The sequence below is a fragment of the Protomyces lactucae-debilis genome (assembly GCF_002105105.1).
Source record: "Protomyces lactucae-debilis strain 12-1054 chromosome Unknown BCR37scaffold_13, whole genome shotgun sequence".
NCBI classification, from domain to species: Eukaryota; Fungi; Ascomycota; class Taphrinomycetes; order Taphrinales; family Protomycetaceae; genus Protomyces; species Protomyces lactucae-debilis.
In genome coordinates this window covers 111809-133526 of record NW_024468005.1, presented here as the reverse complement: position 1 = coordinate 133526, position 21718 = coordinate 111809, and the positions used below count along the sequence as shown (strand labels likewise).

Here is a 21718-nt window from a genome sequence, read left to right as displayed (position 1 = left end):
TGAACAAATAGAGCTTGACTTGCAACGGCAGAGTACAATTCACATTCAACCCAAAGAGAAGAGCCCGGCGCAAAACCTGCAACGGCTGCCATCACCAGATATGACCCACAGCGCGCGGCGGAGAACATCGACGGAACAGACATCTTCTACGCGGCGCGCACACAGTATGGACGAGACAGCAGCAACAGGTTTATGGCGGAATAAGCTCATGAGCTGGTCAACGAGTGGCGTGCGCATCCTTCGCAAGTATGTGACCTTTATTGGCCCTGGTTTCATCATTGCAGTCTCCTACATTGACCCAGGAAACTACAGCACAGATGTCGCTGCGGGTGCGCTTTTCGAGTACAAAATGCTGTTTGTCCTCTTTCTGACAAATCTGTTTGCCATTTTTCTCCAATCGCTGTCATGCAAGCTTGGCTGCGTCACTGGTCTCAACTTGCCTGAACTCTGCCGGCAACAATTTCCGCTATGGGCCAACATTATCCTCTATGTGATCTTCGAGGCTGCTATCCTCGCGACAGACCTTGCAGAAGTTATTGGTACCGCCATTGCCCTCAATATTCTCTTCAAAATACCACTCGTGGCCGGTGTCGCGATCACGATGATTGACGTCTTGATTGTCCTCTTTGCATGGCGGCCAGATGGTTCAATGCGAGCAACACGATACTTTGAGCTTGGTGTTGCCATCTTGGTGGTTATGGTCATTGCATGCTTTATTGCGCTGCTCATCCGAATCGACACCATTGTCGCCACAGACGTGCTTAAGGGCTATCTGCCAAATAGCACAGCCTTCAGCAAAAGCGGTATTTACACGAGCTTGTCCATCATGGGCGCTGTTGTCATGCCACACTCTCTTATTCTGGGTACTGGTCTCGCGCAGCCACGCATGCGCGCGTACGACATTCGACATGGTTACATCAGCAAAGAAGTGCGCATCTCCGATATGCCAGATTCGGAGAAATACAAACCCACACTGGCTGCTGTGCGCTCTGTCTTACCCTACAGCATTGTTGAGCTCAGTCTGTCACTCATTACATTTGCATTATTCGTTAATTCTGCCATTTTGATTGTGGCGGGGTCGACGCTGTTTAATGTGGATGGTGCAGCGGATGCGGATCTCTTTGGGATTCATGATTTGTTGAGTTCCAAGTTGTCGCCTGTGGCAGGTACACTCTTTGCCATTGCATTGCTGGCCAGTGGACAGTCTGCCGGTGTGGTCACAACCATGGCTGGTCAGCTTGTTTCAGAAGGTTTCTTCAATTGGACCATGCGGCCCTGGCTGCGACGACTCATCACAAGGAGTATTGCCATTTTGCCATGTATCCTCGTTGCTGGCCTCGTTGGACGTTCTGGTCTTGCTATTGTATTGAATGCCAGTCAAGTGGTGCTGTCCATTCTCTTGCCATTCATTACATTCCCAATCATTTGGTTTACAGGCAAGTCTGCCATCATGAGGGTCAATGTGGTATCACTCCCACGGCGGTCTGAGGAAGTCCGTCTTACGAGTGAGTTGGATGAGCACGATGAATTGCCTGATGAAGAACACGAAGAAGCTGATGTCGAACGCAAAGACATGAGTAACAGCAAGCTGACGCAGTTGCTAGGGTGGGGCATATGGCTGACCATTACGGGGCTCAATTGCTATCTCATCATCCTTTTAGCTCGTGGACAAGCCAAAGTTTGAGGCCAAGAGTCAAGAGAGATGTCGAATGCTTGCAGAAGACTCGCATCGAGGTCGATACCCTTCCAAGGTTGACAGTCTTCAGACCCGCATGCGCTCTTGGTTTGCTTCAGATGGGCTACAGTCGATGTTGTCGACCTGAAGCGCCATGGCGTGGTTACCGTCCCAGACTGAGCACTGAGCACTGAGCCTTTAAAGACTGGACGACTGAGTAGATAGAAACGAGCCGTGCATTTAGCGATGGTAGTAGCAACTGTAGCATGTTCTCTTTCTCCCCCTGATGGCAAGTGCCGCGGCGTGTTCCGGGTCACACGGCTCCACCTCCGCAAAGGACTTCACCATCTACATCGACTCCCTCAACTTCCAACAGCCCCAGGCCATGAACAGAGCACGCCTTGCCTCGAGAAGCATCATGTCCATGAAGGCCTATCAACCTCTCAAGCGATCCCTCGCAACACAATCCTTCATCACATCGCATTTCGACAACCCAGCACCCAAGGACACCCAAAACTTCCTCAACAACAAGTTTGTGGACAGCAAGGCGAGCAAGTTCATCGATGTGCATGATCCAGCTACCAATATTGTCGTGACGCGAGTGCCGGAGAGTACAAAGGAGGAGATGGAAGCAGCTGTTGAGGCAGCCAAGGCAGCATTCCCCGCTTGGCGCAAAACCACCATCCTTGCTCGTCAGCAAATTATGTTCAAGCTGGTTGGATTGATTCGTGAGAACTGGGACAGGCTTGCCGCTAGCATCACATTGGAGCAAGGAAAGACCATGGCCGATGCGAGGGGTGATGTCCTGCGTGGTTTGCAGGTCTGTGAATCTGCATGTGGTATTTCCTCAATGCAACTCGGCGAGCACCTCGAAGTCTCAACAGATATGGACACCTACACCATTCGCGAGCCTCTTGGTATCGTGGCTGCTATTTGCCCATTCAACTTCCCCGCCATGATTCCACTTTGGTGTCTACCAATGGCCATCATCACAGGCAATTGTCTGATTATGAAGCCAAGTGAGCGAGACCCAGGAGCTGCCATGATTCTTGCTGAGCTTGCAAAAGAAGCTGGCTTGCCTGACGGTGTGCTCAATATGATTCACGGCACAGCACCGGCAGTCGACTTTATCCTCGATGCGCCTGCCATCAAGGCAATTTCATTTGTTGGTAGTGACAAGGCTGGTACGTACATCTATCAACGCGGTACAGCCAATGGTAAGCGCGTGCAAGCCAACTTGGGTGCCAAGAATCACGGTATTTTGATGCCTGATGCCAACAAGAACCACGCCCTCAATGCACTCTCTGGCGCTGCATTCGGTGCTGCTGGTCAACGCTGCATGGCACTTTCTACACTTGTTTGTGTGGGTGAGACCAAGGACTGGATGCATGACTTGACTGAACGTGCCAAGGCTCTTAAATGCTCTGGCGGTTTCGTCGAGGGCACCGATCTCGGTCCGGTTATCTCGAAGCACTCCAAGCAGCGAATTGAAGGCTTGATTGAGTCTGCTGAAAAGGAAGGTGCAACTATCTTGCTTGATGGCCGAAACTTCAAGGTCGATGGCTTCCCAGATGGTAATTGGGTGGGTCCAACCATCATCACCAATGTGACCACCGACATGAAGTGCTACCAAGAAGAAATCTTCGGTCCTGTGCTTGTTTGCTTGAATGTTCAGACTTTGGATGAGGCTATTGACCTTGTCAATGCCAACAGGTACGGTAATGGTGCTGCCGTCTTTACAAACTCGGGCGCCGTGGCACGTCGTTGTCAGAAGGATCTCGAAGCCGGTCAACTCGGTATCAACGTCCCTATCCCTGTTCCTATCCCTCCATTCTCGTTCACTGGTAACAAGGGCTCTATTCTGGGAGACCTGAACTTTTACGGCAAAGGTGGGTTGCAATTCTACACGCAGCTCAAGACTGTTACGTCGCTTTGGCGTCATGAAGATGCCGTGTCTACGAAATCCGATGTGGCTATGCCTACCAACTCATAGGTTCTGCTCATATTGGTCCTGTATGCACTCTTTACCTGTTGCTCAATGCTAGCGTGAGTCGTGAGTTGTCTGCGGCAAATTCCACCCGTGAGAGCCGGGACACGTGCATGGATCTACCCCACGGCATCTTCTTCTCCTTTATTACGTACAATTTATTTCCCCTCAACTTCCTTCCACAAACCATACAGGACCCTTGTTCACCCGTAGCACAGGGAACACATTGGCCGTCAATTCCAACATTGACCATCTTCCAGACACAATTGTATCAAGCTCGACAAGATCGAAGCACTGAACATGTCACAAAGCAAGTGCCCAATTAAGAATGCCAACATCGGTGGCGGCGGCACTCAGAACAGCGACTGGTGGCCAGAGGCACTGCGACTCAACATCCTTCGTCAGCACACGCCTGTGACGAACCCCTTCGGCGAGTCGCAGGACTATACTTCCAATTTCCAGAAGCTTGACTATGCAGGCCTCAAGGAAGACCTCACCAAGCTCATGACCGAATCCCAGGACTTCTGGCCCGCGGACTTTGGCCACTATGGTGGTCTCTTCATTCGATTGGCTTGGCACAGTGCTGGCACGTACCGTGTGCAGGACGGACGAGGTGGCGGTGGTCAGGGTCAGCAGCGATTCGCACCTCTCAATTCTTGGCCTGATAACACTTCTCTTGACAAGGCTCGACGTTTGCTCTGGCCCATCAAGCAAAAGTACGGTAAACAAATTTCCTGGGCAGACTTGATGCTGCTTTCTGGCAATGTTGCCCTTGAGTCAATGGGATTCAAAACCGAAGGCTTTGCAGGCGGCCGTCCCGATACATGGGAAGCCGATGAGTCAGTCTACTGGGGCGCTGAAAGCACTTGGCTCGGCAACGACATTCGCTACGCTACCGGCAATGAAGGCGTCAGCAGCCACGCAGGTGCAGGTGTCATTGACGGTGATCTGCACAAGAAGGACCACAAAAACATCCATTCGCGTGAGCTTGAACAGCCTCTGGGCGCTTCTCACATGGGCCTCATCTATGTCAACCCGGAAGGTCCCGATGGTATCCCAGACGCTTTGGCTGCTGCTCACGATATCCGCACGACCTTTGGTCGTATGGCCATGGATGACGAAGAGACTGTTGCCCTTATCGCCGGCGGCCACACTTTTGGAAAGTGCCATGGTGCCGCCGTGTCGGAGAACTTGTCGCATGAACCCAATGCTGCTGGCATCGAAGCCCAAGGTCTTGGCTGGACCAACAAGTACAAGAGTGGCAAAGGTCCTGACGCCATCACTTCCGGACTTGAGGTCACCTGGACAAAGACGCCCACAAAGTGGAGCATGCACTACCTGGAATACATGTACAAGTATGAATGGGAGCTCACCAAGTCGCCTGCCGGTGCCAACCAGTGGGTCGCAAAGACTGAAGATCTCATCATTCCTGATGCCTTTGACGCCAACAAATTCCACAAGCCAACCATGCTGACCACCGATCTGGCGCTGCGATTTGACCCTGCGTACGACAAAGTCTCGCGAAAGTTCCTCCAAAACCCAGACTACTTTGCCGAAGCCTTTGCCAAGGCTTGGTTCAAGCTGCTTCACAGAGACATGGGTCCGCGATCTCGCTGGCTTGGTCCTGAAATTCCCAAAGAGGTTCACATTTGGGAAGACCCCGTGCCTGCCGTTGATGCAAGTAAGATGATTGGAAAGGGTGACATTGAGCAACTCAAAAAGTCAATTCTCGCAGCTGGCGTTGCTCCTGAAGCTCTCATCAAAGCTGCCTGGGCCTCTGCATCGACATTCCGTGCGGGTGACAAGCGTGGTGGCGCGAATGGTGCACGAGTTCGATTAGAGCCGCAGAACAACTGGAAGGTCAACAACCCTGCTGAGCTCACAAAGGTCCTTTCTGCCTTGGAAAAAGTCCAACGAGAATTCAACAATGGCAACAAGACTGTTTCGCTTGCCGATCTGATTGTTCTCGGCGCCAATGCCGCCATCGAGAAGGCCTCCGGCCTACAAGTTCCCTTCAACGCCGGACGAACCGATGCTTCTCAGGATCAAACGGACGTTCACTCCTTTGAGCACCTCGAACCCGTCGTTGATGGATTCCGCAACTTTGGTGTCAGTCCTCGACCCAACCGTGTCCGCACTGAACAATTCTTGGTAGACAGGGCGCAGCTACTGAGCTTGTCCGCGCCCGAGATGACTGCTCTCGTTGGCGGACTTCGTGTACTGAATGCTAATACTGACGGATCCAATCTTGGTGTCTTCACCGCTCAACCTGGCCGATTATCCAATGACTTCTTTGTCAACCTTCTCGACCCGCGTTTGGAGTGGAAAGCAACAAGCGATAGCCAGGAGCAGTTCGAGGCATTCGACCAAAAGACACGAGAGAAGAAGTGGCGAGGCACTCGTGCTGATCTTGTCTTTGGATCTCAAGCCGAACTGCGCGCCATTGCTGAAGTGTATGGCTCTCGTGATGGTGAGGGCAAATTCAAGCAAGACTTTGTCAAGGCTTGGGCCAAGGTGATGGATTTGGATCGCTTTGATCTACCGATTCACAAAGCAGATGACCCGAAGTTATAGACAATTAGCAATGTGCCAGTTGTCACGAACTGACTGCAAGTGCGCTTTCTTGGCTTTAAGGTGTTTCTTCCCTTGCTTAAATTTCGCGAATATACTTTTGTGCGCAACCACAACGACCGATCAAGGCCTCGTCTTCCGAACATGGAATCACTCGTTCAGCATCTTCAACAGTTGTTTGCTTTCTTCTGCCGCAAGTCTCTTCTCTTATTCTCGCTACAACAATCCAAGACATCTTACGGCGCGCTTGGCTAGGCTCTTCTCCTCAAAGGCTTTGGGACTTTGACCCTGTTTGCTTATCTTCCTACCTTCCTGCTTCTAGCTTTAGTTGATGAAAATAACAAGACAGCCTTCTGCTGCCTTCATTAACCAGCTTAGTACTTTGGTAGGATCATCTCATGTATATGTTGCTCCTTCATGGTCAGCGGGACTTTGTCTTCATCACAAACTCTTGCCAAAGCGATCAGCAAACGCAGCGATAATGTGAGCCACTTTGCACGGCTCGTCTTCATGAACAAAGTGGCCAGCTCCCGGAATGACATTCATCTGAAACGCTCCTTGCATCTGCGCAATCATCAACGGTTTATCCAACCGATCAGTCCCCGCCAGAATCAGTAGTTTGCCAAGTGACCTCGACGCAGAGAGAAATTTCCTTGATAGATCTTGGAACCAGGATTGCCAGTATGCTTGTGTGGGTTTCCAATCATGCCGCCAAAGGAGTCGTTTGCTCTCTGGCGACCTGCGAAGCAGCGCGGGTATTGATGAACGTGCAGAGACTTGATTACTGATTATCCTGCTCGAGAGCGCCCATCCGATTGCTTCAGACATGTCTGCAAAGCTCGCTGGTCGCTGCTTCAAGATTTGGCTTGTAGAATGTAGAGCGTCTAGCGCTGTGCCCTCGACCACGTCGAGTACAACGAACGCATTGCAGGAGGGTAGGGCTCCCATCTGTGCGACAGTTGTGACGATCGACCCTCCGAGTGAGTGTCCGACCAGTATACAACTGACTGGCTTTGCTTCTGCAACCACCTCGAGAGCTGCCGTCATACACTCTGTGAAGTCATCGCACATCGTGGCGAGGCTGTAGTCTTCAATTTGCTCCTTTGAAGACACGGTGAAGCCGGTCTCGCCGTGACCTCGATAGTCCATCGCCAAGAAGCCTGCTGATGTCTTATTCTCTGCACACGCATCCTTGAGATGCTTGATGAGAGTAGCAAAGGACATGGCGGAGCTGCCAGCGCCATGAGCAAAGCAAAAGTACACTGGCTGCATCAGGCTTCCAGGATCTTCAGTCGCTCGCCGCGCCAGAACATTGAACATTAGGCCTGAGCAACGTTTTGAAGGAATCTTGAGCTGTTCTGTGAAGCTGCCGCTGTCTTGCCAAGAGATTGGCTCAAGGTTTCGGAGCCTTGGCGGGATGCGCAGAGGTCTAGGAGGAGCCAGTGAGCTTTCTCGCTCATTTGAGTCGATTGTAGCGATGTCTGCCTGCTCTGCATCTTCGTCTTCATAAAGAGGTCGCAGCGAGCCACTATTGGCAAGCGCTTGCTTGCGAAGGCTGTTCATCAAGAATTATAGCACATGTGGTGATTGGTCGACGTCGATTGGGATACTGAAGACAGCGTAGTCACCCACCACTGCCAGATCACCTGGCCTATCTGCCAGGAGTGACGACGAGACTTGACCCGACAATGAGCAGATGTAGGATTCAAATTCATTACTCTATCTACATGCAGTGCTTCCAGTTGTCGTGCATGGCAGCATCGCCTATTGAGCCTTCTTCAGCTGGCCTTTCTCAATACCTTCCCCATCGTCCTCCAGAAAGGCTACAATGAGATAGCCAACAAGAACAACATTCGCCATGATTGCGGCAACGATGGCAGCGTATGTAGTCTTGTAGCCTGTGTATTAGCGATGCTCCAGTTTCAATGGTGATCGGACCAGAAAAGACATAGTTCAAGGAAAGATAGTAGGAAGACAAAGGCAACAGGACCATTGCTGCTGAGAAGAACAAGAGCTTGCTCAAGACTGAGCCAGAGATACGGCTAGGGCCAATATCCGGTAAGCGCTGTGAAGAAGACGACATGTGTGTCTCGAAAAAGAAGGACCGTTGAAGCTAGCAAAGTCGGACTTCAGTAACAGAGCAGCACAAAGGATGAGTGTCTGAGCTTCTGCAGCAAAGACTTAGAGTTGAACGACGGCTAAAGTCAAGAGCTGTTTGAGAGGGTGTCGATTGAACTCGGGGTGCCCAGCTGCTGGTTCACTTGCTGGCGTTTCATTCGGCTAAAAGTGGTAGGAAACTTTTCTTTTGGCCAGCTTGTTCTTCAAGCTACTCTGACTTGCCTCATATGTCTGCGTAGCCAAGAAGCTCCTCTGTCATTTTATTCTCCCGATGTCTTCCAATGCTAGCTTGAGATTCCAAATTGCTCGAGTAGGCTCTCTGATCTCATCTTCCAAAAGATCATGGCTCGCTCATAACACTGCTTTACGAATACGCTCCTACGCGTCTGCTCCTAAAGCAATACCCATCTGTCCAGGCTGTGGTGCCCCCGTCACCAACATTCCTTCAAAACCAGGCTTCATCAAATCTGCCATCAGTCAAATACCCACGCCCGAGGTGGAGATCAAAAAGGCCCAGGAAAAGTCTGTCTTTGACCAAGCGATGGCATCACTTGATAAAGACATGCGTGGTGAAATGCTGCCACTCGCTCCAGATGACTGGCAATATACAAAGCCAGAGAAGGTTCGCATGGAGAAAATTTGTACACGGTGTCATTCAATACACTATCACAGCGGCTTGATGGGCAGACAAGGGGAGAAGAAAATCAGCAATTTTGACATCTTTAAGGAAATTCGCAGTGACCCAGACTCGCTTGTCGTCAATGTTATTGATTGCATGGACTTCCCCATGTCACTCATTAACCTGAGAGAACATATCGGTTCTCGACCTCACGTCATCCACGTCTTCAATCGCATTGATGTGATTGTACGACAGCCAAAGAAGCTGCCAGGACTCGCACCCCGCTTCAAGCAGATGTTGCGCGACCAATACAAGGCGACGCAAGATGACGAAAACACAACCATCTTGGTCGTCTCTGCCATCAAGGGCTGGCACCTTGATCAATTGGCTGAAGCGATTCGCAAACGACGACCCGGAAGCAATGTCTACTTTACAGGATCCGCGAATGCCGGCAAGTCAAGTATTTTGAATGCCCTCAAACGACAGGAAGGACAAGCCGACCTCAACAAGAAGCAAGCCAAAAATTTAAAACTGCGCCTACCAACGACGAGCCACATTCCAGGGACGACTCTTGGCGCTATTGCCATTTCAATGTATTCGTTCCCATCGCTGTTGCTGTCCGGCCGTGAGAAGGGTAATCTGATTGACCTCCCTGGCGTCCTCAACCCTGGTCTCTCTCAATTCGTTGAGCTAGATCGCCTTGCAAAAGCCTTGCCACACAAATTGCTTCGACCCAAAACTTTACCCCTTGCCGCTGGTAGATCGATGGTCTTGGGTGGGCTTGTGCAAATCACAGTCAAATCGGTTCATCCTGATGAACCCTCGAACTGTGCTCTCTTGACGATCTACTTGCCGTTACAACCTCATAAAATCAAGACACCCACGACCTCTCAGCCGGATCAAATCCTTGCCTCAGATGCAGGCGTCTGTAAGCTTGGTCCCAAGCGTTCGGATAAAGTCAAGGTAAGGCATTCTTCCGTGCCTGCATTTGAAGTAGCATGGGAATCGACAGTGGAGTGCTCTCCAATGGGCGGTGGCGCCAATGCTATTGATATCGTCTTCCAGGATCTCGGTTTCATCAGCGTTGCATTGTGGAAGGGTACAGCAACAATCCAAGTCAAAACGCCAGGTGGTATGTATGTCACATCAAGACAGCCCATCCTACCAAGACCGTACAAGTATGTCTAGACTACTAGCCAGATGTCCCTAGTGTATGCGAATTCAGACCACTTGTCAATGTGGCAATCAATCGCTCAAGAAGAAACCAGCCTTGATGAGCGTCGCAGACTGGCGTGCTTGCTCAAAATTTGAACTTATTGCCACAGAATGTACACGACACAAACGTCGTCATCGGCTCATCAGCAGAACGTGTTTGCATCTGGTAGTATGTGCATTCGCGCTTCTTACACTTGCCACATTGAAACATGTCTGTACTCGCTACTTGCGCGGTTGCTGCCATTGCATTGAAGATGTTTGCCTTTTGTAGTGCTTCGTTGCGTGCTTTCACTTCATCGGATGCCATTTCATCGGCAGTCATGACTGCTAGCCTCTCCACAGAGAGTGTCCCATCGAGTACGTCGTGCCTCAGTGAGATGTTGTTACCCTTGAGATTGAGGAACAACGAACGAATCTTTTGTTTGTATCCAGCTTCTGCTTTCCGATCGAATTGTTCAAAGACCGTCGCTTCCAGAGCGCGTGCCTTTTCCAGTATCGCTGCCGGCCGTTCATCCGAGTCAATCGCCAAACCATTGTACACCAGCTTGACGCAATTATTGCGAACGGCGTCATTGAGTAGTGCATAGTGGATTTTGTCTGTATCCACCGTTCTCGGCGTCTTCGTCGATGCTGCCGCATTTTTTCCATCTGTCGCTTTTCCGTCCTCCTTTCCCGTCGCTGTTGTCGCGCTCGCTACTGTCGCTTTCGCCTTGTCAAGCTTCTTGAGTGTTGACGTACTCTCAGTCGTCCCACTCGGCGCTTTGGCAGACGTCACTTCATTCTTCCACTTCTTGACAAGCTCCGTCGCTGCTGCTGCAACAAGCTTATCTTCATGCTTGCGCAACTTACCCACCGTCAAGCCAATCTTTGTATCTCGTAGCACTGAATCAGAAGCAAGGACGCGTGTCCGTAGTGTGGCAAGGATATCGGTGGCTGTTTTGTAGCTGCGATTGTCGAGTGCTTTGAGGAGAGCGCTCGAGGATTCAATGATGTCCTTGTTGCTCATCATGGTTGCTGAGGGCGCCATGACAGCGGGTAGGGCAGACTAGCTGAGGAGCAGAGAGGGAGAGAGAGTGCGGTGTTGTCTGTCTTGAGCGTGTCGCAACAGAAAAGAGAAATAGAACAGTCACAAACCAACGAGATGGGCAGACACTCCCATACTCTAGAGCAAAAGCTCAAAAAGAAGAGCAACTGCAGCAACCCGGATTCCCATCTGGTCTCCCACGATAGTACTAACGAGTCCCTTCCATGCTTGACTTTGCTGATCGGACGGGAAGCAGTACTTTCATGGAGGTATGGCCGCAGATACATTGGAGCATTTCTGCAGGTCCATATGCACTTGAAACGCAGAGAAGAGCGCCCAATGTTGATGATTTGCTATGAACTACGACGCAAAGAAGGCTGCATTCTGATAGAAGTCCAACATTGGATTCTCACCACTCTGCGTCGTGGTTGCCTCGACATCACCCCAATCTTCTAGGAACGCAGCATGCGTGTATACCTTTCCCTTCAATCCAGCAGCACCAGCAAGTCGCGGCTGCTGATGTGTCACATGATGAAAGTAACCACGCGAGCTTTGTGCACCGCTCAACTCGGAGTACATGGCATTCATCTCTTCCCAACGAGTCGGAAACATGATGTCAAAGTATCCCGGCAACACCATATAAGTCGAGCAAGGGACCATGGAGCCCTTGTAGCGTGTTTGCACAACGGGCGCAATGACACCCTCCATCGCATCTGGAAGTGAGCTGAAATCACTTGCAAGGAGTCGATGCTGTGGGAACTTTGCCAGCAAAATATCCAAAAACTGCATCAGTCTTGTAGGAATGAATTCTGGACTTGTCAAATTTGGTGCAAGCGGCAGCATCGCGCGTAGTTGACGCAACTTCAGCGGCACTTTTAAAGACGGGTGGGTCGCTGAAGCCCGGCTGGACTTGTCTCGCAATCTCAGGTAGCGTCGAGCATGCGGGTCGATATTGGGCGAAAGCAACTCATGAAAGTCCCCCGCTTCATCGACCGCCACCAAGGCTTGGTAAGGTTGTCCAGTCAGCAAGTCGTACCGAATCGCGTCGTGTGCGAAATTATCAAACACCTCCATCGCCAGAAAGAAGCATGGCTCTGGTACGACAGTGTCCCAGTCAAAGATGCTTTTATTGATGATTTCCACTTTATCACCATGTCCTTGCTTCTCTGCCGTCTGATGCAGCAAAGATGTCTTTTGCCTTTTTGCAAGTTGTGTCGAGATTTCAATGATTTTGTATCGTGTGCGTTCATACACCTCTGGCTCATTGTCGCGCAAGTAGTCGAGAATGTTGATCATCAGTGTTCCATTACCGGCACCCATTTCGTACAACACGAGATCGCGGTACGGGAAATGCGTCAGTTTGTACTGTGTCAAGAGATACCGCGCGACAGCTTGGCCATAGAATGGCTTGAACATTTCCGTGGGCGTCTGCCATACCTGACGCGGCGATGAAGGCGGTTGGCGTACTTGCTTGGGTGCCTCTCCTCTCAGACGATTTAAGCGTTGACCCGCACTCGCCGTTGAAGGGGGCGCACTCTCTGCCTCCTCAAACTCAGCATACTTGTCACTCAATGCAGCTTGAAACGCAGCATTATCTCTGAAGCTTCCAAATTCGAATCCCTGTGGTCCACCAGCTTGTAGGATGATGGCTTGCTTTGAGAAATATCCATACTGTGGGTTATACAGCGAATCATCAATAAAGTCGCGTGCCAGCATTTTAATCCGTTTCGGCTGATGCGTATGATGCGCTAGAGACTTTGCCGTGACTGTAGGAAATGTATCGAATACAGCAGCTTTGTCTTCGTCCACGAGGTAATTGTATGCGCTATTTGTCTGGTAATTATGTTCTGGTCGCTGGCTCTTTCGGGCGCTGTCGGGTGCTCGAAGGACTGCTACCGTTCTGTACTGTCTTCGCATACATAGCTGACATGGCCTAATGGCGAGATGCTGCCAGAGACTGGCGTGCATCTCTTGCAATGTCGACTGTTTAGGCTGCTGCAGCTGTATTTCGTCTTGTGTCGTCTGCAGGTCGCAGACTTCAGATTGACCAACAGGGGCCACTCACTACTATCAGGCTGAGTATCAGCAGCAGCAGTAGCTTCGAAAGGCTCTACAAAAGTCTACGAATAAGCACATGCAATCACCAATCATCTTCATCCTCAGCGCCATTGACAGCCTGATTCCTATTCTTCAACGCAGCAGCAAGGCCCGTCAATCCTTGACCCTGACCAGCAGCACCATTTGCACTGGGACCCGCCGCAGCAGCAGGACCAGGCGGTGCAGGCGGAGCAGCACGAGTCTGTTTACGCTCTTCAACATAGTTCGCTGGGACCCACGCTTCAACACCATTCTTACGACCTAGCCACCATCCGTTGTCTTCCTTGGATACAATCTCAATGACTTCGCCAGCAGTCATGCTCAACTCACCCGCAGTCTGTCCAACAAAGTCATAGAGTGCAACGTAAACAGGCTTACTGGGTTTAGCCGCTGGAGGTGGTGGTGGAGGCGGTGGTGCCCGCCCTGTACGAGAAGGTCCAGCCGTTGCTGCTTTCGGTGTGATATGCGTCGATGCAAGAGCAGGCGCAAGATTGTTGCCAGCACTTGCTTGAGCAGGTTGTACGACACGCATGGCAGAAGCAGCAGCGGACGAGGCCATTTGATTTTGTGCGCGCGGAACAGCGGAAGCTGCAACAGGCTGTCGTTGTTGTTGTGGTGCGACAGGTGCGCGTTGACGTCCAGCTGTCGCTCGGGGCGCTGCTTGCTTCCTGGTTGATGTATAGGCAACCGTCTTCTTCCTAGGGAAGGGCCGTGACACGCTATTCGCAGGCTCTCCTGTGGATACATGTACTGCACCACTCTTGTACATGTCGTCACGCTTGATGGCTTCGTCGCGCACAAACTTGACTTGCGTCATTTTTCCGGGCTTCTTGCAATAGTCGATCGTTGGACCCACACGGATATCCATACCTCTGTTGAGACGCTTGAGAATGACGGCCAACTCAGTCTTGAAGACGCATGAGAAGAATGGATCTGGCGCTTGTGGGTCACCTACCCCCAGACCAACCCAATCGTCTCGCAATGTCGAAAGCGCCATGTACTTGAGTTGACCGGTTGGGACACGTCGCTCAATGGCAAGTTGCAATTGACCTTGAGCCATGGTTGCAATGATGAGATAGACGGCCTTATCCGTCACAATCAATGTACGTGGACTTGGCTTTGAAGAGCGGCCAAGTTTTGAAATAAGCACTTCGACTCTGCCAGAGAAGACCACTCGCTCATCCGCTGGAACTTGCGCAGATCGTCTAACAACAGCACCAGGACCTGATGTTGCGCCAGAGCCCAAATAGTCGCCCATGAACTTACGCGAACCCAAAAGACTCATACGACGACGCTCTTTGCGTCCGTTCAATAAGGCATGACCAGAGTCGCGAATTCTCAAAAATTCAAGATTCACCTTATCCTTACGCCACATGCGCTGTATTTTGATGGCACATTCATTCTTGTAGCGCATATACGCCCGCCACGCACGTTGAATACGACGTGCCATGTTGTGCCAGAATTGATCACGCATGTGCTCCAGTGCGAAGAGTGTCTCTGGCGACTTGATGAAAACTTTCGATGTTCCCATCTGGAACTCTTCTGCAGGAATACCCGTGTCCTTGAGGATGTGCATGACGCCTGATTTGGCATCACCTTGCCAAATATAGTCGCCAGCGTATCCAGTTTTGGGAGACAGGAGGTAGAATCGCTCAACAAATTTGTCAAACGTCTGCCTATAGGCAAATCCAGCACGACGAATGCGCACATTCTCCTGCAAACCAAGGTACTTGACTTGATGGGCAACATTGGCATTATTGAACTCTGTAGGCGACTTGTTCTCATTTGGCTTAATGGTTCGGATGTAGTGGGGCTGGCATTGCATCAAAGTGTTGACGAGATCATTGGCAGACGCCTTGATCTTATCACCAGCCGTAGGTGGCCTGCGCTTGTTGTCTTGATCCACTTGTTCTGGAAATAAGTTTTGCAAGAAGCGATTTTGCGAAGACTTGATGAGATCGAGCACATCCTTGATGAGCTGATCTTTGTTCTTATCAGTCAAGCCCGGCACAGCATACATGACATCACCTGCATAATGCTTGACCAGGAAGGAACCCTGTCGCTGCTCGAAGTGAGGGTTTGTCGACAGCCGTGCGAGACCTTGGGTGAAGGTATTGTCTGCTGCCGTTGGATCTGCATGCGCAGTGGCAATCGCATCATTCAATGCAGCGAAAATGCCGGGCGGTCGCTTCTCTTCAATCAAGTCACACACAATCTTATTGTTGAAGTAGTCGATGGGCGTCCATTTGATTTGCTCGCGAACATACTCTTCCTGCTCAGTCTTGAGTGTCAGCTGGATAAAGATCTGCTGCAGCTTTTCATTGACATAGTTGATGCACAGCTGCTCAAAGCTGTTCTTTTCGAAAATTTCAAAGCCGTAGATATCGAGGATACCAATGGATGTTGAGACAGTGCCACCTCCCTGAACGGCCATAGCTGCATTGACGCGAGCAATGATCCAATCAAACAAGTTACTGTAGAGACCCTTAGCAAGCGCATCTCGTTGCGAAGATGCTTGCGCAATGTTGAGTGGTACCTCATAAGATGAGCCACGACGACCACCACGCGCAGTCTCGATTGTTCTTGTGGTGATGGCTTTGCAAACTAGGCTTGCATCCACTTCCATCAGGTAGGCCACGAAATTTGTAACACCTTCATCTGCTACTGCGGCATTTCCCTCTTGGTTCTCCTTGAACTGGACATTACCAATCCAAAGAATAGTGGCCAGCACACGAAACACTTCGTCTTGCTCTGCCTGTGTCATGCCAATTACCTCCATTGCTTTGAGTGTGCCTTTGAAGTCGTCAAGGTCGTCAATGCCAGGTACATCCAATGCACCAGCCTTTGATGTGTACAAATAAGCCTCTGGTCCTTGTATGCCGAAACGTTCACGATGGTCCTTTGATGCGCCTTTTGCGAATTGATAGAAGATGTGAAAGTTGCGCTCTTGCTTGATTTGACTGACCACGCGGTTCTTTTCCAGGAGATAATTGATGATGTTGGCTCCAACTGGTTCACCACGTGAATTGAATTGAATCTGGAGGTACTTGCCGTGCCTAGAAGAGTTGTTGTTGCGTAGAGTCTTGGCACATCCGAAGGATTCAAGCAGCGGGTTGGTTGCAAGCACCATATCCTTGACACGCTGGATGCTTGAATCTTGACCACCAGAGACATTTGCGATGTACTGCATGATACGTTTGGCTGCTTCAGTCTTTCCTGCACCAGACTCGCCAGAGATAATGATACACTGGTTCTCATGGTAAGACTTCATGTTGTAGTAGGCTGCCTCTGCCGTTGCAAACACATGCGGTGACATCTACTATCAGTAATTGACTGGACAATCGTTTGCATACCTCCAACCTGTTTTTACCCCGATAGGAGCCAAGCACCGCGTCGGTATATATGCCCAGGTCCCGAAACGGGTTGACACTAATAAGCACATGTCCAATATACGTCTGGCTGTCAGCAAGAGACACTGCAGTCCCTGAAGACTTACGTAAATCTCCTTATTCTCATACCGAACGCGCAAGTTTTCGTTGATGGCCTCATTGGAGATCTTGGACAAGAGACACAGATCATCCACACCTACAGTTCGCTTCTTCGTTGATTCATAGACTGCCTTTTTGACGCCTGCTTGCTGTCCATCCGCCTGTTGCTGACCAGCTCTTTGCGCCAAGCCTTTTGTTCGCTGCTTTGCTTTGCCTACTGCCTTGAGAATTAGCCTTGCAAGACGGCCAGCTAGAACCTACCATGCTGCTCAATGCCGTCTATCAGTCTCTAGACGAAGCCCAGATCAGTCTTCACGCACGATGTCTGGTGAGGAAGAGGAAGGTGTGGTTGATGCTGTTTCGCAATTGTTCGCGCGGCTCGATGACGCACAGCGCCGGCAGTCAAGGAGATCAAAGTACAGAGAGCAGCCGCAGAAGCCAAGCACAAAGTCGCTACATACCAAGCAGATACATATAAATCAACTCGAAGAGAATTGCATCACAGGCCGTCTTTCTTATCAACAGGCGCTTCTGTCGCGGGCTGCATAATGCCGTCCACAATCCAAATGGCGCCGTTTGCTGCTTGCTTCTCACTCACTACTCTGTGTCCTCCAGGATAGACGCGCTTGACTGATGTTTTCATGTCTTCCTCAAACCAGATTGACCCGCCATTCATGGTCGGGACCCTGACGCCAGCGGTGAGAGGATACTGAGCAACAACGTGCTGTTTTACGAATCGAGCAATGTTGGCCTCTGCATTCTCCTCATTGCGCTGTGCGCTCGAAGCTTCTTTGCTCCCACTTCCGGATGCACTATCCATGCTAATCCAAGGCTTCTGTGGGAGCGCAATAATCGCTGCATTGAGCGGCGCAAGAATGAGTGTCTGCTTGGTGTCATCCTGCAAGCGTTGCATCACATCAGGCGATCCCATCATGTAGTCATTGATAATCGTACAACGCTTGTCCATGATATCTGAAAGGGTCGGTTTGCCCGATGGCGGCTTGTTATCCGCGAAAAAGTCCATGTTGGTGGTAGTCTCGCTACGCAGCTTGAGCACGTTTGCGTCCGCGGCTGAAGAAGCTGCGCAGTGTAAAGAGTAGAGCGAGAAGAGTGAGAACGAGAGCGATGCGAGCAGCTTCATGCGAGGTTCAAATTTGCACGATGGCAGTCGGTTGTGGTCGAGTGTCGTGGAGTATGACGACGAAAGCAAACTCACAATCGAGCTTCACGATGACTGATAGCACATCTTCTAGTGGGTCATACATATCAGCAAAAGCATGACATACGCGCCCGTATGAAGCACTGGCAAGAAGGCTATCTAGCTAATATGGAAGCTGTGCTTTCGTTCGCCACCTCATGACACTCAATCCAACTTGTCGAAAGCCCCATCACAACTAGAAGTCCGACACGCATTGCCATTAAAGTGCAACGTGTACGCTGAACGACTTGCACAATTAAGCCATTGAAGGCCCAGTCATTGATCATTATCAGTGTCGCATGCCTCGGCTTCAAGTTGGGAGACCGCTGCGGCGGCATCTCGCCATTGGCTTGCACTAATAAGTAGCAAGTCATGCTGCAGCTGAATATTTCAAGTCGCAACTAGGAACATTTGTCTCACATGGGCAGAATGGTTCGATATTACGCGAATGCGTCAAGGAGGGCAAGGAGTATGCACTCCTGATACTGCTGGCCTTCCGATTGTCCTCAACAAATTTGACACGCTGTCAAGAAGGCTACAGCTGCGCATCCACTCTTTCTTCTTGAGACGTTCACCTCACTGTATGCAATTGTGTGCAAAACGGAGGACCAAAACCCGATCACAAGTGTAGTCAAATTGTCCACTTGCTTCTCCCTATCTGTCACGAATTTCACACCAGAGACTTATCGCGACACCTCAAATGACACTGACACACCTGTTGCTATTCGCATCATTTCTGGTACTCGGCACGTATTCTGGTTGTGCCTCTTCCAAGTCTTCCCAGTGCGACGCAGACGAAGCGCAAGGATCTCATGTAGCTGCAAGCTCGACCGCAGTTACGTCGCCGCTTCTCAGTCAGCGCATGGAAATGATTTTTCTCAATCTTGTCCCAGCAGAAGAACAAGAAGATTGTAAAGCTCGATGTCGTGTCAAAGTCACGTATCTTGTCGAGAACGAAGTCTTAAAGTTCACGCAGCATAAGTGTAATCTTGGTTGGACTTATTTTGCTCTGCATCATCGCCAGGAAGATTGGCCAGAGAACTTGGTTGCGAAGCTGAAGGCCAACAAACATCAAAAGGGCAAGTCTTCCAGCTTAGACGATCCTCTGTCACATTGCGAAATTATGCCAGAAACGAAATATGCATCGGTAGTGGACACACTTACATCGAGTTTCACTTACTTTAGCTCGCCGAGCTGGGGCACTGCTTCATCATCATGGGACGCTGCTTCATCATCGAGTCAGGCTTCCCGTTGGGGAGGAGCAAGCCTAGCCAAAACATTTCGGGATGTCCTCCTGAAAGCCGAGCAAGCCTTCAGAGGTGCACGCAAAGATTGCTCCAAATCAACTAGACCTGCAAAGACTTGCTTCTGCGAGATGGGTCTCGTCTTTGAAGATGTCCTTGCAGACGACAGTACATGCGATCCAGAGCAATTTGCTGAAAGCATAAAAAAAGAGTTTTTTCAATTTGGATTTGGGATCATCAAGGCGCTTCAGGATCGAGCGGCTGATATAGGTGACAGGAGACAATTCTCTAAGTTGGCAAGCGCGGAAGAGATTGAGGCGACCGCGTCGGATGAGCTGTTTGTCCGAGGCCAAGGGCCATTTGAAATGTTGCTTGCCTCGGTTTACGACACGGATGAAAGCAGACCTGTTAACACCGATCCAACGCGCATGGTTGGTTTGGACAGAGTGCGCTGGACCGAGGAAGGACGCAAGATTTCCCTTGGTTACAAGACTTTACCTTCGTCCTCGAAGGTTCCTGGAGAGTACAGCTAGATCTCTAGAGTAGTTGTACCGCGCAAGCCGTATGTCATCTGAATGTGCGTCGGCAGTTGCCTGCGACCTTAGATAAAAAAACGCGAACAATCGCTCGGATCAGCCGACTTATCAACTATAGCTCACCAGCCGTGCGTATAAAGCTCAGGGTGCTCGCTAGTATAGCCTCTAGACAATCTACGACATGGCCGTCCCCGAACATGCTCACAGCCTTGCAGCCTTTGCTCCTCCTGCTCCCAAGCCACAGGAGACAGAGCGCATGGCAAAGGACATGTCGCACCATCTGTCCATTGAGTCACTAGCACGCCGTCCATCTCCCCTGAAAGAGGCGGCCTTGCACAGTCAGTCTATGAGCATATCGCTTCTCTCAACTAACATTGCAGTGAAAGGCGGCTTGATCAGTCTTGGTGGTGGCTTGCCAGATCCTTGCTATTTCCCCTTCAACACCTTATCTACAACGATCCCAACCGCAGGCCACTGGCAAGACCCTTCCGCAGAGACGGAAGTGACCATCCCCCGTCACAGCACAAAGGTAACACTTGATCTTGCAAAAGCGTTGCAATACACGCAAGGCACAGGTCAAGCAGCCATGCTCAAATTTGCCAGGGAGCACACAGAGATGATTCACCACCCACCCTATGCAGACTGGCAATGTCTCATGACTGCGGGAAACACAAACTCAATTGATACGTGTCTGCGGTTGTTATTGAACAGAGGAGATGCGTTGCTGATTGAGGAATATTCATTCCCGTCGGTGCTTGAGTGTGCTCGTCCTCAAGGGATCCACCCAGTTCCCTGCAAGCTTGACGCGTTCGGAATCTTGCCAGATAAGCTCGATGCTCAGCTCGATGCTTGGAATGTTGAGCAACAGGGCAAGAAGCCCCATGTCCTGTATATTATCCCTACAGGTCAGAACCCGACAGGCTCGACTCTGTCTACTGATCGCCGTCGAGATCTGTACAAGGTAGCCCAAAAGCATGACCTTATCATCCTTGAGGATGAGCCCTACTATTTCTTGCAAATGCAGGCCTATTCTGGACCAGACGGCGCGGAAAAGCCAGAACCGGCCAGTGCGACCGAGTTTCTGGATGGTCTGGTACCTTCCTTGTTATCCATGGACGTCGATGGTCGTGTCTTGCGTCTTGATTCTTTCTCAAAGGTCATTGCGCCAGGCTCTCGCTGTGGATGGTTGACTGGTTCTGCACAGCTCATGGAGCGTGCACTACGCTGTAACGAAGTCTCCATCCAATGTCCCTCAGGATTCTCACAAGCATTGCTGGTCATGTTGCTTGAATCTTGGGGCCACGCCGGGTACCTTAGTTGGCTTGTCCACATGCGATCCGAGTACACGCGTCGACGCAATGCACTCTTGGACGCTATGGAGAAGTCGCTACCAAAGGAATACGTGCACTGGCACGCACCCGAGGCTGGCATGTTTGTGTGGATGGAGATTCAGTATAAGCAACACCCTCGATTCCAGGAACTTGGCATTGATGCTCTGGAGAAGGAACTCTACATGGGTGCTATTGCTGAGGAAGTACTAGTCGCGCAGGGATCCTGGTTCATCAGTGACCGGGACAGCCCACGCCCCGGTCTTTTCTTCAGAGCAACCTTTGCAAGTGCTTCACTGGAGAACATGCAGGTGGCCGTGCAGCGCTTTGCGGATTCGTTGAGAAAGAGCTTTCAGCAGGATGCTTCTGCCTCTTTGGAAGCGCCTGAGGCTTCTTGATCAGCTTCATGATTTGTTTTAGATTGACAGCGATCTATACGGCGTAGTAATTCAGATGGCACGAATCTTCAGCTCTCCGCCTTGAAGGATCAAGACAACCAGTCTCTACAGTGAGCACTCTCCTTGGCTCAAAAGTCCTCTGGAGCAATGCCAAAGGACAAGACACAGAAGGAAAAGCCAAAGAAGCAGCCATCGCCACAAGACGCAGAAGACCAGATCT

At 50.7% G+C, this 21718-nt stretch overlaps 11 protein-coding genes across 11 annotated transcripts; 5 read left to right on the top strand and 6 right to left on the bottom strand.

Annotated features, from left to right (window-relative positions):
* Positions 1–208: 208 nt before the first annotated feature.
* On the top strand, positions 209–1684 carry BCR37DRAFT_348962 (Nramp family manganese ion transporter; the record flags this gene model as incomplete). The annotated part of the gene is made up of 2 exons (XM_040867885.1): positions 209–1496; positions 1551–1684. The coding sequence occupies 2 exons, from the start codon at positions 209–211 to the stop codon at positions 1682–1684; spliced, it is 1422 nt and encodes a 473-aa protein (XP_040724254.1).
* A 376-nt stretch (positions 1685–2060) lies between these two features.
* Positions 2061–3668, top strand: BCR37DRAFT_403053 (methylmalonate-semialdehyde dehydrogenase mitochondrial precursor; the record flags this gene model as incomplete). The annotated part of the gene is made up of 1 exon (XM_040871964.1): positions 2061–3668. One exon carries the CDS (start codon positions 2061–2063, stop codon positions 3666–3668), a length of 1608 nt encoding a protein of 535 aa, XP_040724253.1.
* Positions 3669–3809: 141 nt separating this feature from the next.
* Positions 3810–6455, top strand: BCR37DRAFT_65379 (bifunctional catalase/peroxidase). The gene has a single exon (XM_040872421.1). It carries the CDS (start codon positions 3963–3965, stop codon positions 6234–6236), a length of 2274 nt encoding a protein of 757 aa, XP_040724252.1. The 5' UTR covers positions 3810–3962; the 3' UTR covers positions 6237–6455.
* Positions 6456–6674: 219 nt separating this feature from the next.
* Positions 6675–7505, bottom strand: BCR37DRAFT_348942 (Alpha/Beta hydrolase protein; the record flags this gene model as incomplete). The annotated part of the gene is made up of 1 exon (XM_040867883.1): positions 6675–7505. The coding sequence occupies one exon, from the start codon at positions 7503–7505 to the stop codon at positions 6675–6677; it is 831 nt and encodes a 276-aa protein (XP_040724251.1).
* A 321-nt stretch (positions 7506–7826) lies between these two features.
* Positions 7827–8495, bottom strand: BCR37DRAFT_381031 (uncharacterized protein). The gene is made up of 2 exons (XM_040869601.1): positions 8172–8495; positions 7827–8131 (listed from the first exon to the last, which is right to left on the bottom strand). Exons 1-2 carry the CDS (start codon positions 8314–8316, stop codon positions 7998–8000), a joined length of 279 nt encoding a protein of 92 aa, XP_040724250.1. The 5' UTR covers positions 8317–8495; the 3' UTR covers positions 7827–7997.
* BCR37DRAFT_381030 (uncharacterized protein) lies at positions 8171–10320 on the top strand. The gene has a single exon (XM_040869600.1). The coding sequence runs from the start codon at positions 8623–8625 to the stop codon at positions 10156–10158; it is 1536 nt and encodes a 511-aa protein (XP_040724249.1). The 5' UTR covers positions 8171–8622; the 3' UTR covers positions 10159–10320.
* Positions 10271–11191, bottom strand: BCR37DRAFT_349043 (transcription elongation factor; the record flags this gene model as incomplete). The annotated part of the gene is made up of 2 exons (XM_040867893.1): positions 10271–10878; positions 10924–11191. The coding sequence occupies 2 exons, from the start codon at positions 11189–11191 to the stop codon at positions 10271–10273; spliced, it is 876 nt and encodes a 291-aa protein (XP_040724248.1).
* Positions 11192–11544: 353 nt separating this feature from the next.
* On the bottom strand, positions 11545–13237 carry BCR37DRAFT_381027 (S-adenosyl-L-methionine-dependent methyltransferase). The gene has a single exon (XM_040869599.1). The coding sequence runs from the start codon at positions 13175–13177 to the stop codon at positions 11570–11572; it is 1608 nt and encodes a 535-aa protein (XP_040724247.1). The 5' UTR covers positions 13178–13237; the 3' UTR covers positions 11545–11569.
* Positions 13238–13286: 49 nt separating this feature from the next.
* On the bottom strand, positions 13287–17140 carry BCR37DRAFT_369214 (P-loop containing nucleoside triphosphate hydrolase protein). Its single transcript, XM_040868311.1, has 4 exons — positions 17056–17140; positions 16803–17015; positions 16660–16761; positions 13287–16622 (listed from the first exon to the last, which is right to left on the bottom strand). Exons 1-4 carry the CDS (start codon positions 17056–17058, stop codon positions 13350–13352), a joined length of 3591 nt encoding a protein of 1196 aa, XP_040724246.1. The 5' UTR covers positions 17059–17140; the 3' UTR covers positions 13287–13349.
* Positions 17141–17145: 5 nt separating this feature from the next.
* BCR37DRAFT_381025 (uncharacterized protein) lies at positions 17146–18015 on the bottom strand. Its single transcript, XM_040869598.1, has one exon. The coding sequence runs from the start codon at positions 17933–17935 to the stop codon at positions 17294–17296; it is 642 nt and encodes a 213-aa protein (XP_040724245.1). The 5' UTR covers positions 17936–18015; the 3' UTR covers positions 17146–17293.
* Positions 18016–20028: 2013 nt separating this feature from the next.
* On the top strand, positions 20029–21498 carry BCR37DRAFT_369211 (amino transferase; the record flags this gene model as incomplete). Its single annotated transcript, XM_040868310.1, has 2 exons — positions 20029–20110; positions 20153–21498. The coding sequence occupies 2 exons, from the start codon at positions 20029–20031 to the stop codon at positions 21496–21498; spliced, it is 1428 nt and encodes a 475-aa protein (XP_040724244.1).
* Between the last annotated feature and the right edge of the window lie 220 nt (positions 21499–21718).

What these genes read in the sequence shown, in the direction of transcription:
- BCR37DRAFT_65379 (XM_040872421.1), top strand. Translation starts at nt 3,963, where the DNA reads ATGTCACAAAGCAAGTGCCCAATTAAGAATGCCAACATCGGTGGCGGC.
- BCR37DRAFT_369214 (XM_040868311.1), bottom strand. An exon ending in ATGAGAATAAGGAGATTTAC is followed by an intron (nt 16,762 to 16,802) that starts GTAAGTCTTCAG and finishes GCTGACAGCCAG; the next exon opens with ACGTATATTGGACATGTGCT. An exon ending in GGGGTAAAAACAGGTTGGAG is followed by an intron (nt 16,623 to 16,659) that starts GTATGCAAACGA and finishes TACTGATAGTAG; the next exon opens with ATGTCACCGCATGTGTTTGC.
- BCR37DRAFT_381031 (XM_040869601.1), bottom strand. Translation starts at nt 8,316, where the DNA reads ATGTCGTCTTCTTCACAGCGCTTACCGGATATTGGCCCTAGCCGTATC. An exon ending in CTTGAACTATGTCTTTTCTG is followed by an intron (nt 8,132 to 8,171) that starts GTCCGATCACCA and finishes GCTAATACACAG; the next exon opens with GCTACAAGACTACATACGCT.
- BCR37DRAFT_381027 (XM_040869599.1), bottom strand. Translation starts at nt 13,177, where the DNA reads ATGCACGCCAGTCTCTGGCAGCATCTCGCCATTAGGCCATGTCAGCTA.
- BCR37DRAFT_381030 (XM_040869600.1), top strand. Translation starts at nt 8,623, where the DNA reads ATGTCTTCCAATGCTAGCTTGAGATTCCAAATTGCTCGAGTAGGCTCT.
- BCR37DRAFT_381025 (XM_040869598.1), bottom strand. Translation starts at nt 17,935, where the DNA reads ATGAAGCTGCTCGCATCGCTCTCGTTCTCACTCTTCTCGCTCTACTCT.